At 44.0% G+C, this 17,223-nt stretch overlaps 1 protein-coding gene across 1 annotated transcript in view; it reads right to left on the minus strand.

Moving 5' to 3' along the window:
- The window catches only part of LOC145341794 (rifampicin phosphotransferase-like), a 175,706-nt gene that overhangs the window by 67,563 nt on the left and 90,920 nt on the right, over positions 1 to 17,223 (minus strand). Inside the window, exons 15-19 of the mRNA XM_080186727.1 lie at positions 15,937 to 16,072; positions 13,164 to 13,240; positions 7,188 to 7,305; positions 6,371 to 6,471; positions 5,259 to 5,330 (exon numbers count right to left, since the gene is read on the minus strand). Of these exons, the coding sequence (XP_080042853.1) occupies positions 5,259 to 5,330; positions 6,371 to 6,471; positions 7,188 to 7,305; positions 13,164 to 13,240; positions 15,937 to 16,072 (504 nt within the window). The remainder of the gene's footprint in view (positions 1 to 5,258; positions 5,331 to 6,370; positions 6,472 to 7,187; positions 7,306 to 13,163; positions 13,241 to 15,936; positions 16,073 to 17,223) is intronic.

A 17,223-nucleotide genomic window follows, 5' to 3' on the forward strand; every position in this document is an offset into this window, starting at 1 on the left:
ACTGCCCCTAATTGCAGTCTGAACTACATTGATTTCCCTCTCAGTTGAGAGGGTTGCTGGTTTTAGTGGCAGCTCCTACCACCCATCCCCACCCAGCGACCACATTGGCAAAATCTAGATTTCAAAAATGAACAAACAATAACATCAGACCATTTATTCCTTAATGTATTACTGCTCTGGAACAAATGATGCAAAATTTCCAGTTTTGGTTCTTTGTTCAATTAGATAAACACTGGCAGAATTTAATTCCACAAAGCCTGTATCTGGCAACCAGAGTAGAAATCCCAGTAATGAAGTAACTGTTTGAAAAATTGCCTGTTGTGGTTCTTTTAGGGATAGTCTTGCAATTCGGTATGATTCATTCTGTTACTCCATCTGTTGAATCTCGGACTGTGAGAGTTTGCACTTTCTTGCTGTGTCTGCACGGATTTTCTTTGGTGTTTCCTGTTTACTCCCACACTCCAAATATGCGCATGTTAAAGTTTATTTATTGGTATCACAAGGCAGTGAGATCACTGTGAAAATTCCCAAGTTGCCACACACCGGTGCCTGTTCGGGTACACTGAGGGAAATTTTAGCATGGCCAATGCTAACCAGCACGTCTTTCGGACTGTGGGAGGAAACCGGAGCACCCGGAAGAAATCCACACAGACGCGGCGAGAATGTGAGACTCCACACAGAGAGTGACCCAAGCCAGGAGCTGAATCCGAGTCCCTGGCATTGTGAGGCAGCAGTGCTACCTACTTGTGCCACCGTTCCACCCCTATGTTGGTAAATCTTTGTTAACACAGCAAAAACCTTTGTATAAAATTTATTTGTAAGTGTCAAAACTAGACTTATATTAATAATGTAGTGAAGTTACTGTGAAAATGGGACATTTCAGTAGTTTTTGATTGTGTTTGTGAATGAGTATGACTGGGGTAAATGGGCCACGATGGATAGGATGACAAGGTGGGCCAGCCCAGGAATCATACCCAGGTCCCTGGTACTGTGAGGCAGCAGTGCTAACCACTGTGCCACAGATGGGTTGATTGGCCATGCTAAATTACCCCATAGCATCTAGAAGGGTAAATGTGTGGGGTTACAGGGGATGATCCTGGGTGGGATTGTTGTCGATGCAGGCTCGATAGGCCGAATGGTCTCCATCTGCACTTTGGGGATTCTGTGATGCTATGATCTTGCTTTCAAAACCATTTGAAATGTTAACACCACAAATCCTGCACTGGAGACAAGAGGTTGGGAAGGCCATGGAAAAGATAGAGGGCAAAGAAATGACCGGCTGGTGGAACAGAGAGCCTGGCTGATAAAAAATTAACATCAGTCGACTTTGGGCCAACTGCAGAAGGGACTGCGAAACATGGAGCTGCCTCTCCAGCCACAACAGACAATGTTCAAGTTGGAAATGAGACACACAATGGGGGGGTGGGGGGACAGTGGTGAATGAATATCATGAAATAAAAACTTCTAAGATCCCAATAAATAAAACAATGGTGCATTGTTGAATGACAGAACAACATTGCTTGGCCAAATAGTAATAAGATTTGTGAGAACTAAATGATGTAACATGATTATCATGTTGTCCACAGGCAGCATGGTGCACTACACCTCGCAGCAGCCCTGCTGGCCTACATATGGCAAACCCATTGTTTCCTTGTCATCTGTATTCTGATATTCCAATGCAACAATTTGTCGAGTTGGACTGGCGTGCAGGTTAGAGTCACCTCACCTTGCAAACTGGTGTAAAAGTGAAACCATATCTCGTCGGTGAAACCACAATGACAATATCAAAACTAGGGCGATTCTCCCAAAAAAGTTCTAAGTGTTGAATTTGCATTTTTTTTTTAAGTTGGAGTTTCAAAGTGAATCTCCCGCACTCTGAGCACCGCAGAGTGCCTCAGCGTGAATCATGTTGCAATTCACTGCGCAAGGCCTTATCATGCTGGAGAGGCCAGCAGCATAGCACTGAGCAGGCCATTACGCATGTGCCAATCTATCAGCACAGAGATGGGCACTTGCGCAGTAGCCCCGCGTTGCCAGCCTTCCGATTTTTGGCTAGCTCGATTGCTGGCTAGCCCCACCACTCTCGCATTGCTGGCCATATATACCTCCACTCCACCCTCTCCCCGCCTTTGGCCCAATTGCTGTCCCCCCCCCCCCCCAAACGTGTTTGGGCCAGCACTGAACCCCACCCCACCCCTCCAAAACCCACCTTGATCTCCCCTCAGCCTCAATCTCCTGATGTCCCTCCCACCAGCACTCCTCCCCCCACTCCCCTCTGCGTATCCGATGCCCAGTCCCTGATCACTGAACCATGTAAGGAGGTATTGGGGAGATGATGAAAGCATGGTGAAAGGATAACAAAGACATGGATAAGGCTGAGGGCAGCCAGCAAATTACACAAGGAAAGCTTGGAGTGGGATGATGGTACAGATGTGGAAATTTTGGGTTGGAGGCAGGTTAAGTCAGGAAACAGATTCCTATAATGTTTAAAACTCCTGCCACCCACCCCCTATGTCTCCTCATGCCCCTTTGTCAGGTTCTGCCCTTCCACCTCCCCCCAATATCCCCCCCATGCCCCTTACGCCAAGCTCTGACACTTTCAAAAAAAGCAAAATACTGTGAATGCTGGAACCTGAAACCAAAACAAAAATGGAAAAATGCTGGGAAATTTCAGCAGCCTGACAGCATCTATGAACATAAGGACATAAGAAATAGGAGCAGGAGTAGGCCATCTAGCCCTTCGAGCCTGCCCCGCCATTCAATAAGATCATGGCTGATCTGAAGTGGATCATTTCCACTTTCCCGCTTTCTCCCCATAACCCTTGTCTATCAGAAATCTATCTACCCGTGACTTAAATATATTCAACGAGGTAGCCTCCACCACTTCAATGGGTAGAGAATTCCAGAGATTCACCACCCTTTGAGTGAAGAAGTTCCTCCTCAACTCTGTTCTAAAGTGCCCCCTGCAATTATTTTGAGACTGTCCTCTCTACTGTTTTCCTTTATAAGCGGGAAGAATCTCTCTATCTCTACCTTATCTAGCCCCTTCATTATCTTATATGTCTCAATAAGATACCCCCTCAGCCTTCTAAACTCTAACGAGTACAGGCCCAGTCTATTCAATCTCTCAGAAAGAAGGCTGAATAAACTAGGCTTGTACTCGTTAGAGTTTAGAAGAATGAGGGGAGATCTCATTGAGACGTATAAGATGATGAATGGGATGGATAGGATAGAGGTGGAGAGACTCTTCCCGCTCAGAAAGGATAGTAGGACTAGGGGGCACAGCCTCAAGATAAAGGGGGGGCGGTTTAGAACGGAGTTGAGGAGGAACTTCTTCACTCAAAGGGTGGTGAATCTCTGGAATTCTCTGCCCGTTGAAGTGGTGGAGGCTGCCTCGCTAAATATTTTTAAGAAGCGGGTTGATGGGTTTTTGATAAGAGAGGGGATTAAGGGTTATGGGGAGAGGGCGGGAAAGTGGAACTGAGCCATGACAGATCAGCCATGATCTTACTGAATGGCGGGGCAGGCTCGAAGGGCCAGATGGCCTACTCCTACTCCTATTTCTTATGTTCTTATGTAAGAGAGAATAGAGCTAATGTTTTGAGTCTGGATGACCCACTGGATGACTTATCCAGACTCAAAATGTTGGCTCTGTTCTCTTTCCACAGATGCTGTCAGACTGCTAAAATTTTCCAGCTATTTCTGTTTTTCGTTCCGGCTCTTCCCATTCCCATTATCTCACTGTGCACTTTCTGCACCATAGCTTGAAGTGCAATGTGAGAAGGTTTTAAAAATGTTGATACATTTCCCCAATGCTTGAAAAAACAATCTGAACAAGTTGATAAAAGTATCAGGCATCCAAGTTTCAATAAACTACAAGCACTTGAAACCATATGAATTACGTTAACAAACATCGCCAATTTGACTGCAGAGATAAGAAAGCCTGAGCTGTCAATCAAACAATATTCCCTTTGGGGGACAGGTGTTCCATTATTCTAATAGATGTCTAGGCTCTCAGCCAAGCATATATGATAGGAACACATCAAGAATACAGTGTCCAGTCTAGTGTTGACTCACCTGATTCCTGGGATGAAGTGGAAATCTTGTAAGGAAAGACTAGAGTCCAGAAAGACAAGAGGTGAGCTTATTGAAACGTACAAGATCCTGAGGGGGCTTGACAGGGTGAATGCTAGAGGGATGTGTCCCTTTGAGGGAGAGATTAGAATTAGTGAACACTTTTTAAAAGTAAGGGGTCTCCCATTTAAGACAGAGATGAAAAGAATAGCTTTTCTAGAGATCACTGACCTATGGAATTCTCACCCCCTCAGAGCAGTGGAAGATCATTGAATATATTTAAGTTGCATAGATTGTGGATTGGCAAAGAAATCAAAGAGTTAAAGGAAAGTGGAGTTGTGGCCACAGCGAAATCATCCATGATCTTACTGAATGGCATTCCAGGCTCGACAGGTCGAATTGTCTATTCCTGCTCCTAATTGGAAGCTTGTGTGGATTCCAATAAGGGAAGTTCTTCAGCCTTCCAGCCACATGTTTCCTGGCAGTGGCAGGCTGTTCACAGGCGATGGGATTCTCTGGTCCCGCCGCTGTCAGTGGGATTTCCTAATGATCTCACCCCACACCGGCATGAATCCCACAAGTAGAGATGCGCTGCCAACGAGACCAGGAGACCCCACACTAGCGTGAATGACTGGAGAATTCCACCACCACCTCCCCCCACCCCCTTCACCAATGTCTCTTTCTCCAACTGTTTGGTGATGCACCACATAACATAAATCACTTATTAGTCAACACCATCAAAAATACTAAACATTTAATGTTAATTTTCCATATGCAGATTGCAGGGTGCACCATCAACAAAAAGAGATTCTGGGAGGAATTTTACTGTCCCGCCTGCCATGGGATTCGGAGCGGGCGAGGAGCAGATGATGGAAATGTCCATTGACTTTGGGTGGGATTTTGTGGTTTTGGGACGTGCGAGGTCGTAAAATCCTACCTTCTATTTCCGGGGATATTCAATTAGTAACAGAAAAAGAACGCTGTTCAGTTTCAAGGCGCAAAATGCACGTGGGAGATTGTTGCAAAATCATGGGCCTGTACATTAGACGTACAGCCAAATTCCTTATCTGTATCCTTGATACATGTGACTGTACTGGACAGCACAAAATATTTAACTCTTGCCAGTTTGAACAAGAGGTGGAAGGGCTTTTGTGTCCGTTTTGTTTTACAATAAAGAGTCTCACCTGCAGTAAGTAAATCTGTGCATCTTTTACTGCCCACTCAATGTCTCTTGCATTTCCATAAACTTTTTCCACCTGGTGCACAGAAACAGACAAAATGTTAATGAATTTATGTAATACTCCTCATATTGATCGCTTCTTATCTCTACACGCATCTGACACAACTTCAACACATCCCTGGTGAGCCTTCCACCATTTGTTAAACCTGAGCTCATTCAAAACCCTGCTGTCTTTACCCCAATTAGGACCACATCGACACCCCATCATCCTTGTGCACGGTGGCCATCAGTGGCTCCTCATCCAGCTACCACTCAATTTTATAATTCTCAATTGCTTTGGAATTCCCCCATGGCCTTGCTCCTCCCTAGATGTGCAATTTTCCCTGACGCTACAACCCCTTGCGCACCATCCATCTTGAACTCTTACGCATCTCCAATTGACATTTGACCTACCCTTGGTAACACTATCTGAATCTGCCTGGCCCATAAACTCTGAAATTCCCTCTCTAAACATTCCTCTACTCTTTTGTCCATATTTTTCTACTTTCGGACACAATTTAACATTTTCCTCCCTTACGAAGATGCTGGTCTTAATACTCCTGGTGTGGTTCAGTGCAAACTTTGATTGATAATTACTTTCATGAAGAGCTATGGGGCATTTTACTAAGCCAAATGAAGCCAAGAATCAGAACAGAATCCCTGAAGTGCCCATTGGGCCTGCATCAACGACAATCCTTCCCAGACCCAATCCTTGTTTATTTACCCGAGTAACCCCTCCTGACACTATGGAGCAATTTAACTGGGTCAATCAACGTAATCTGCACAACTTTAGATTGTGGGAGGAAACCTGGGAGAAACTCATGCAAACACGGGGAGAACGTGCAAACTCCGCACAGACAGTGACCCGAGGCAAGGATCGAACCTGGGAGCCTGGTGCTGAGGCAGCAGCGCTAAACACTGTGCGAATGTTCCACCTAACTGATGATAAAACCTTGATATCTGCTAACTTTGATGTCCCTAATTGATAAATTCCTCCCCAAACACAAAGACATATTTACTGTATTTCTATAGATCAAATTCAAAACTTTTAAATATCCTGAATGGAAAAATTCAAACCTGAAGCGCCACATGTCCTAATCCGAGAATGATGTCCTCCGTGATGCAGCATTTTGAAGCTTCGGAAAACAGCGTCAATTCAGACAAAGTTCCACCTTCCTCTGCAATTTAAAAAAAAACAAATTTGGTTAGGTATTACAAACAGAATTTAATTGTCACTAATTTTAGAGGCAGCAGCGCAAGTAAAATGGCCAAATCGTCATGCGAGATGCTCCCTTTAGAACACCGTTATGAATCGCGGTCCTCACATTCAAAGGCTAATTAGCCTCGCGAATACAGGAATGGCAACTCAGGAGCGATTGCAAGGGGCTTGCAGGAGGTCATGGGGGTGGGATGTTAGGGTGATTGTGAGAGGGGAGTTAGCCACTGTGGGAAGATCGCACAGGCAAAGGGCGGGTCATTTACAAAGCTGGTTTACTGGGCCTGCAGGAAACATTGCTGCTTTACTTGGCTCACAATCTGTGCTTGTAGACTTAATTATATTGTGCTTATAGAATTAATTTATAGACTTAATTTATGAGTCTAATTTTTCTTGTTTGCTTATACCTTCCGGATTTCCTCAGGTTCTGGAATCCCCAATGACAGCAGTAAAAAGTACAAACCTTGTTAAAAGGCACACCTTAAAATGTTTCAATGGTTGATCTGCCCCCTGAGAAAGACTGATCACAAGTGTTCCCTTTCTGCCTCCATTAATACAGAAGTGGCCTCACTGGCCTCAGGTTTGAAATGTTTTAACATTTTAAGATTTCACCCCAGCCCAAATCCACCTCCAAAGTTTCTGAAATTCAAAAAGAACTAGCCTATTTGCACCACCCACCGTTCTGTAGCTCGTGCCATTTCTTTCTTCCGATTTCCTTCTTGATAATCTGGCATTTCCCTTTCAGATTGCATGAGAGGGTGATGGTGTCAGGCTCCGACTGGCCACTCACAACAGACTGCAACAAAATAAGGAAAATACAGTGAAAATCTGCCAGTGAAGGCCTCTCTTGCAATCTAAATCAGCTATTAGTTCCATAGATGTGACATCAACTGGCTATTTAAGATAGGCAATTGCTTTAAGGCTGCCAACATTCATAATCTTCCATCTCCATAATCTCATGCTTTGTCCTGGACTCTCGCCTAGAAGTTGTTCAGACAAATATATGACCACAATCAGTTACCTGTTATCTTCTGTGCTGCAATACAATAAATGTTACCTCATTGGTTTAATCATTGAACTGCAATGATAGATAAATTCACAGATAATTCCCCTCTCAATAACTTAGGTCAACAATTCAACACGATTTATTTTTATTCTTCTTCTTAACTTTAACTCTTATCACGAATGGGGATTCAGTAAGGATACTTTATTCTGGTAATGGAAGAACTATTCATCTTTTATTATTTATTTTTCCACGGAACGTGGGTGTCACTGGCAAGGCATACATTTTTTGCCCATCTCTTAATTGCCCTTGAGCTGAGTAGTTATTTCAAAAGGCAATTAAGATTCAACCACATTACTATGGATCTGAACTCATACATAGGCCAAACCAGGTAAGAACAGCAGAGTTCCTTCTCTCAAGGACATTAGGGAACCACCAAATACAATGATAGGTTTAGTCATCATCACTGAGACTATGGGTGGGCCTCTATCTCCCCAGTACATTAGTGCATTCATAAATTAGTTCCTTAAATGTATGCAATGCTTTTCAGTTACTTCACCATATAACACAAAAAGTAGGACATTCGTCCCCTCGACACTCTTCCACCATTCTGTTATACCTTAGCTGATCTGCACCTCAATCCCAATTCTTCACCCTGATAGCTGTGTAGTATGATGGCACAGCGATTAGCACTGCTGCCTCACAGTGCCAGGCACACGGGTTTGATTTCCAGCTTGGGTCACTGTCTGCGGAGTCTGCATGTTCTCCCCATGTCTGCGTGGGTTTCATCCAGGTGCTCTGGTTTCCTCCCACAGTCCGAAAGATGTGCTGGTTAGGTGCACTGGCCATGCTAAATCCTCCCTCAGCGTACCCGAACAGGCGCTGGAGTGTGACGACGAGGGGATTTTCACAATAACTTCATTGCAGTGTTAATGTAAGCCTACTTGAGACTAATAAGTAAACTTTTAACTTTTTTAAGCACACAAGGTCTGTTTTAATGCCTGTACTTTTCAGGTTTCCTTGCAACTTAACCCCTGTACTTTTCCCCCTTCCCAATGGCCTTGCCGCATAACTATTATACTGCTGAATTATACCTATTCAATATTTAAATAACCCCTTTGTGTGGTAAATACCATTTACCAATGTTTTCGATTGCTCATACATTTGTTAAGTATAAATGACTTTGAGGGTGGAGGGTTTCACGCTGTGGTACATAAGAACCCACATAAACAATTGCCTCATTAGTATGAGGACTTGAACAGAACCAGGCACTATAAACAAGTTACAGACTAGCTCTTTTGTTTATTCATTTTTGGGATGTGGGCATCACTGGCTCGCCAGCATTTTATTGCCCATTCCTAGTTGCCTTTGACAAGGTTGTTGATATGGTTCTGGAGACACATGTAGGCCAGATCAGGTAAGGTCAGTAGATTTCCTTCCCTAAAGGACATCAGTGAACCAGATAGGTTTTTCCAACAATCAACAATGGTGTCATGATCATCAGTAGATTCTTAATTCCAGATTTTGTTTCTGAATTCAAATTCCACCATCTGTCGTGGCAGGATTCGAACCCGGGTCTGAGTTCCAGGATTACTGGTCTAGCAATAATATCACTTGGCCATCACCTCCCTCTCATACCTGTTACTGTGATACTGGGCTCAGACAAGTAGGAATGTTATAGTCATGCCATTACTTCTGACTTCTGACAGAGTCAACACCCAAAATATTAACTCACTCTCCACAGATGCTGCCTATCTTGCTAGTAATGGTCCTCGCATTTTGTTTTTGTTCAGGTATCCAGCATATAATTATTTTGGTTTTGTATTTGGGAGTGCATGTTTGAGAGTGAATACTGTGTGTATGTCTTTGAGTGAGTGGTTATATGTGAGTGGAAGTATTTATGATTGAGTGCGTATGTGTAACCAGTCATCCTCCTTCAAGGCCTCTCTGTGACATCCAGCTGGCTGACTGCACTCAATTTGCTCCATTCTTATTTATCTAATCATAGCCAGAGGATTACTTATCAAGGTTTCTCTTCCTGTTTCCCACATTATAATTTCTTTAGAATTATAATCTTTGGTGCCTTTTTATCTTTTATCAACACATTGCCATTCAGTAACATCATCTGAAAAGATGGGGCTGGATTTTCCTGGAATGGAGGGCAGGACTTGGGTGTGTTAGTCCCGCCCCAATTTCTGATTCCAGTTTTTGTTGTTTTATTTAGCTCAATCGTGGGACCTAGGCGTCGCTGGCTGGCCAGCATTTATTGCCCATCCCTTGTTGCCCTTGTTCGGAGGGCAGTTAATAGCTAACTACATTGCTGTAGCTCTAGAGTCATATGTCAGCGAGACCAGGTAAAGGTGGCAGATTTTTTTTCCCTAAAGGACATTCGTGAACTAGATGAGTTCTTCAGACAATCAACAATGGCTTCATGGTCATCAGTAGATTCTTAATTCAAGATATTTTTTAATGGAATTCAAATTTCATTGGGAGTTTCCTCTGGGCACTCTGGTTTCCTCCCACACTCCAAAGATGTGTGAGTTAGGTTGATTGGCCATGCTAAGTTGCCCCTTAGTGTCAGGGGGATAAGCAGCTTAGGTGCTTGGGGGTAACAGGGATAGGGCCTAGGTGGGATTGTTGTTGGTGCAGACTCAATGGGCCAAATGGCCTCTTTCTGCACTGTCTGGATTCTATGGTCCCCAGAACATGAGTTGAGTTCCTGGATTAATAGTCCACCCATAATATCACGAGGCCATCGCCAAGGGGAAAGGGAGTGGGGTATGGTTCAGATAGGAGAGAAACCTGAACCCAGTGGGCTTATTTGAACACTCAAGTAGGTGGTAATGAGTCACATCCAACTGAATGACTTGCCAGGGCATTTCAAAGGACAATCAATAGTTAATCACTTAGGCATGGGTCTGGAAACACACGTGACTCAGGCTGAAAAAAGGCAGCAAATTATCTTCCCCCAAAGGACGAGGGTGGGTTTTAACAGCAAACCGGTAGCTTATGATCATTATTAAGGTAAATTAGCTTTTATCCCATACTTAAAAAGCAATTGAATTTGAACTCCTCCAGCTGAGATAGTTGGATTAGTCCAATCCCCTGGATTGCTCGTGTTCCCATTATACTGCTTTCTCAGTGCATTAAAACTGTGGACTGACAGGTGGTTTAGCAATTCAGGCAGAGAGCAGCTGTCATAGGGAAGTGGATAGAGGGATGTGTACATTCCTCCCCAGTCTAGACTGCCAGAGGTCAGATTAAGGGAAATTTCAGAGCTGCTGGAAACTGGTGATGAGTGAGCAGGTCAGATGTCAAACTTCATTTCTGATTCATGCATCCAAGGGGAAGGGAAAAGGACATCTCTGCCAAAGGAGCTTTGGAGATTAGAACGCAGCTCAATTCCAAGGTCGGTGAAAATCAGATTTTTTTCATGGGTTTGAATCTAAAACGACAGAGCTCAACAAGGGACCGAAGGGGTGATATTGGGGAGAAGGTTTGCGTTGTGTGGGATATTGGATCATATTCTGGGAACAATGGAAGGCTGCATCTGAACAGAAAGAGACTAATGTACTGGCAAATTGGAACAGGGGATTGAATTAAACTAGGAAGGAATTGCAAGGAAAGAGGCTGTGTTGCAGAGAATTGCAGCAGAGATGAGATAATGATACAAATTATTGAAAAAAAAGCGCACACGCAGAAGGAGTAACACAAAGAGGGAAAATCAGTTTGAGTTGTAAACAGGAAAAAGACCAGGGAAAGGGATGGGCCGGGCAGGATGTAGAAGGTCTCCTGATAATTGACACAGGGATGTCAACGTGCATCTACTCCACACCTTTCACTCACGCCAACTTAGTGCTACCTGCTGACTGGACAATTTCTCCGCCTAGCCAGTGCTAACCGCACTGTTGATTGGCTAGGCTCATGAGCAAAGGGTTAATACAGTCCTGCAGGAAGTGAATGTGACCTGGGAAACATGGAATAACAGAGAGCTGATTGCAAGGAAGGTTTTGGAAAGGAAAAGAGATATCCTCTATTCCCCGTCAGTACAAATCCCTCAGGTGATACAACCACGTGCAGAAGTCGAGGGCAGACGGTCAGCAGTGAAGCTCTGAGGATCTGACTCCAGTGCCACAAAAAGTTCAATGATGCTGAACCATCTTCAACCAATTCCACCTACTAGCCCAACATTAACCTCCCAACAATCTCCGTCATTAATGACTCACACTGAACATTCATATCTTTGACCATACTACAGTTTTGGTTACTGGTATCTCATTTAGATGATTCTTTATGGAGCGTCTGGCCAGGAGTGGGCTGCCAATGTTGCCTCCTCTTTTCCTCTTCATTCTTGTGCTTCTGCATCTCCGCTGCTCAACATATAGCTGGTAATGAGGGTTGTTCCCTCATAATGCCAAGGTTGTTCAGCGTGGAGCAGACCACAGCAAATTAAATTATATTTTATTTTGCTGTCTCTTTCCATCTCTCTTCTTCTCTATTTTAATTCAATCTATTTTACCCTCTCTTTAATTTTCTTTTCGGACCTGATTTGACATTGGGCAGGATTTTCCAGCTGTGCTCGATCTTTTGATCCTGTGACACCCCTGCTACGGGTTTCCCCAGAGTTCGAGGGTGTGAACAATAGGGAGCCCCATTGAGAGCAGTGGGACTGGAAAATCACACTGCTGACCAATGGTGGGCCATCTTAACTCCAGGGCAGCATGGTGAAACAGTGGTTAGCACTGCTGCCTCACACTGCCAGGGACCTGGGTTCGATTCCCAGCTAGGATCACTGTCTTTGCAGAGTCTGCATATTCTCCCCGTGTCTGTGTGGGTTTGCTTCTACAGTCTGAAAGATGTGTTGGTTAGATGAATTGACCATGCTAAATTCTCCCTCAGTGTCCCCAGACAGGCACTGGAATGTGGCAACTAGGGGATTTTCACAGTAACTTCATTGCAGTGTAAATGTATTATTATATTTATTATTATTTATTTATTAGTCACAAATAGGCTTACATTAATATTGCAATGAAGTTGCTGTGAAAATCCCCCAGTCACCACACTCCAGCGCCTGTTCGGGTGCACGGAGAAAGAATTTGGCATAACCAATGCACCTAATCAGCACATCTTTCTAACTGTGGGAGGGGACCAGAGCACTGGAGGTAACTTACACAGCCATTTGTAAACCTATTTGTGACACTAATAAGTAAACTTTAAACTTAACTCCTGCAAATGCAGCAAGGGGAGAGCGGAAAATCTTGCCCAAGATTTCACCAATTCTAATTTGCAATTCTCAGTCCTTTCACAGTTTTTTTTTTCCACAATCCTTCGTGCTGACTGATTAATACACAGCTGTACAAATTTAAAGAATCGAAACATACAAGGTCAGGTTTAATTGAGGATAGGCACAATTCAAAACAATCTTTCAACAAATAATAGCTCCACGAGTAAATGTCAGTGTCTGTAAGGTTATATTGATAGGTGCATTTACGATTGTGTAAACCTGCTTGGCAGCAACTATGTAATTGTATACTTATACATTGTTGTGCCTAAGCAGGTTTGTGGAAAACTAACAATTGGTGATGAAATGCGACTGGATGGGCCACGGAGAGTCACATTTTTATTTCTGGAGCAAAGTTACAGGGTCTCACCTCTCCCAGTCCATAGTTTGCGTTGATAATCATTCTGCCCGGGTGTCCTGTGACAGGATCACATGTAAACAATACACCTGTAACATTGTTAATGGATAGAGTGTCAGACACAAATACTGCTCTTGTTCAGTTCTGTTTTGCACTTTTAAAGATTCTGCTGTCTCCAATTTCAAAGTTTTATATCTCTGCCGTCCATGAAGAATAAAGTATGCCTTAAGTGTGAATTTAATTTCCATTATAGGTAGAGAAAAGCTTGTTCATCTTTACTGTTAATAAATATATGGAATACTCAATAGGGGAAGATTTTCGCCAGTTGCACTGTGTTACTGAAAGTAATGCAAAGGTTAAGGGCAGCACAATGACACGGTGATTAACATTGCTATTTCACAGTGCCAAGGACTTGGGTTTGATTCCTCGCTTGGGTCGCTATCTGTGCAGAGTCTGCACATTCTCCCCTTGTTTACATGGCTTTCCTCCCACAGTCCGAAAGATGTGCTGGTCAGGTGCATCGGCTGTGGTAAATTTTCCCTCAGTGTATCCAAGCAGGCGCCAGAGTGTAGTGACTAGGGGGTTTTCATAGGAACTTCATTGCAGTGTTAATGTAAGCCGACTTGTGACACTAATAAATAAACTTTAAAAGGTTTCCAGTTTGCTATACGTGGCCAAACCACTTAGCCAAATTATAAAATGTGTGGTAAACTGTAAATTGTAAATGTATGGTAAAAGGACATTGTAATTAATAGTGGATAAATGAAATCTTCCCAATAAGTGGATGACATTGCTCAAGCACAGGACCTGAGTCTCTCTTCTGTCATTCATTTGTATCATTGAAGTTTTGTTCTGAAATTTTATACCAACTTGATAAAAATGTCTGCCATCTCAAGTAAGTGAACAGTTTCTTGCAACTCACTCACAAGGACATGCATTTCACTAGGTTTCATTTTATTCCTGATGACATTCAGTTCTTCAACTTTATTTTCCTATGAAGAGTCATTATGCTTGGATTGGGATGGCCACAGTCAATTTATGGAAAAATCTTACTTTTATATTCTGACTTTTATATTCTCTAATTAGAAAATCCTTTTGGACATCCTATGAGTTTCACTGAAAGAAGAGACAGGCTGTCAAAGTTTTGCTTCTTGCGTTCATCAGAACAGATTCACAAGAATACAAAACATCAGAGGCGGCCAACAGTTTATACTGCATGAGGGTGCTGATTGTTTGGCAATGTGGACTATGATTGGAGAGATGTTGCCATGGAGAATAGACCAGGGGACAGTTAACTGCCAAGCTTGTTTAAATTCAAATTAGGCTGGTTGACTCTATTTGGAAAAGTATTGCTATGGGGAATGAACCAGGGAATCGATGAAACCAAGGGCCCGATTTTACCATTTTCATTCTAAGTGCTAAATCTGGGTACAATTCAGATCCAACTTGGAAACCTGTTCCCAGGCGCCCCCATATGCACTTAGCTTGAAAAAAAATTGCGAGTCTGAATCGTCCTGTGGGTAAGGCTTATCATGCCCAAAATGGTGCAGCTCTGAACTGCGCGTGCACAGTAAGAAAAAAAACTTTGAAAACCTGCTTCTGTCACGTCACTCCCGGGCCGCAAAAAGCGGATAAAGCAGCCTGGGAGTGATGGCCCCCACACCCCCTTATCCATCCACCTCCCCCAATACCCAGACTGATCGTTGCTGCTTGCCCCCATTTCCCCCCCACTGATTGCCTGCAAAGTGGCAGTGGTTCCCCCCTGTCCCTGCTCCCCTGCCCCACAGAGATTCATCTGACCTCCATCCCTCCACCAGAGAATGCCCAGGCCTCCCCCCCTCCACCGAGGTACATCTGACCCACCTCCCTCTTCCACCAGAGAACGATCGGGCCTCCCCCACCCACCAGAGAACGATCGGGCCTCCCTTCTCCCTCTCCCCTCCACCAGAAAATGTTTGGACCTCCCTCCTTCCGCTTCTCCTCTCCCTCCCCCTACCAGAGAATCATCTGGCCTGTCTACCCACCCCCCACACACCCGCTTCCCCACCTCACCAATCTGAGTCAGAGAACCATTGGAAGGTCTGAACTTACCTCTTCAGAAGCTGCAGCGCCCGAAACAGACCTTTGTCGAGATAAAGGGGGGGCGGTTTAGAACGGAGTTGAGGAGGAACTTCTTCACTCAAAGGGTGGTGAATCTCTGGAATTCTCTGCCCGTTGATGTGGTGGAGGCTACCTCGCTAAATATTTTTAAGACGCAGGTTGATGGGTTTTTGATAGGAGAGGGGATTAAGGGTTATGGGGAGAGGGCGGGAATGTGGAACTGAGCCACAACAGATCAGCCATGATCTTATTGAATGGCGGGGCAGGCTCGAAGGGCTAGATGGCCTACTCCTGCTCCTATTTCTTATGTTCTTATGTCTGTTTTGCGCCGAATCTGGACGGACAAAGGCAATGGTAAAAAGGGAAAAATGCTGGTAAAGTTGGGTGAGCAGCCAATTAATTCAAGTGCGTGCAAATGCATTTAAATTGCCATTGCGCCCGTTTTGGGCGCAGTTCGGATCGCAGCCATTTTCGGGCCTTGGTAAAGTGGGTGAGAGCGCGAATTGCACCTCACGCCCAACTTCACCAACATTTTGGGCTCAAAAACGGGCGCGACGCAGTGGTAAGATCGGACCCCAAGTTTTTGTTCATTTGAAAAAGGTGCAAAATGCCACATGTGACGGCTTAGTCCTCGTGAGAGCGAAGTTTGAAATCTATTTTGTTGAACTGAATTGGCTATCCTTACCTGCTGCCTGGGCTGGTACCATCTGCTGGATTACGACACCCATCATTGATGGCAGTGGCTTCCCCTTTTGGCTACAGTACTGCACTGCTTGGAATGAGTAGAGAGAGGCCCAGCACTCCTGCACAGCATTACACACCTTGGAAGATTAAAAGTAATTGCATAAAACATAAAAAGGTACAAATATAATGTACATTGTTGTAAAATACACAGCACAAAGCCAGGCCATAACGTTGCTAAACTGAAAAATCTAAATGAAGAATCAAAGTCACATACTCTGGGTCACAGCTAAGATAGGAAAGCGCAGGTGAAAAGTGTTTTTAAAATACTTTATAAGTATTTTACACTTGCTGAAGCTGTCCGTGTATAAAACCACTGGATTACTTCGAAGGGTTAGGGTTAGGGTAATGCTCAGCCCAACTTAATAAGGTTCCATAAACTTTATCTAGCAATGTCCCAGGAATAACAAATCAAAATGATTAAATTAACTATTTTTGGTGGGACAGTGGTTGAGGGAAGAATGTACGGTCCAGAAATGCTTAAAATGCTCCTCAATCTAATTAGAATTGCCATAAAACAGCATCGTTTGTGCTCAGTATCAGGGTGCAGGTTCAAATAAGGCCAATCAGTCTGTCTGAGTAACGTTACTCACAATAACCAGTCTGATTAGCTGGCTGAGTCTTAGGTGGCATATCCTTGTCACATTAGGAAGATCAGGGATCAAACCAAATCAAGTGTAAAAGCAAAATACTACGGATGCTGGAATCTGCAACAAAAACAGAAAATGCTGGAAAATCTCAGCAGATCTGACAGCACTTGTGGAGGGAAAATAGAGCCAACGTTTCGAGTCAATCGATTATAGTTTTTTTGTGAGAAAATTCACCCATACCACCGGGGCAGCATGGTGGCACAGTGGATAGCACTACTGCCTCTCAGCGCCAGGGACCCAAATTCAATTCTGGCCTCGGGTGACTGTCTGTGCAGAGTTTGCACATTCTCCCCGTATCCGCGTGGGTTTCCTCTAGGTGCTCCGATTTTTCTCCTACACTCCAGAGATGTGCAGGTTAGGTTGAGTGGCCGTGGTGAATTGACCCTGTTGTCAGGGAATTAGCAGCGTAAGTAGGTGGGGTTAAGGGAATAGGGTTTGAGTGGGATTGTGGTCCATGCAGACTCGATGGGCCGAATGGCCTCCTTCTGCTCTGTAGGGATTCTAACCAGCATATCCAATATCATTTTACACCATTAGACGTCCAATCCCAAGTTAAGTTAAATTAACTAGCCTAAATGTTT

This window comes from Carcharhinus amblyrhynchos, chromosome 4 (assembly GCF_965287045.1).
Source record: "Carcharhinus amblyrhynchos chromosome 4, sCarAmb.v2.hapA, whole genome shotgun sequence".
NCBI lineage: Eukaryota > Metazoa > Chordata > Chondrichthyes > Carcharhiniformes > Carcharhinidae > Carcharhinus > Carcharhinus amblyrhynchos.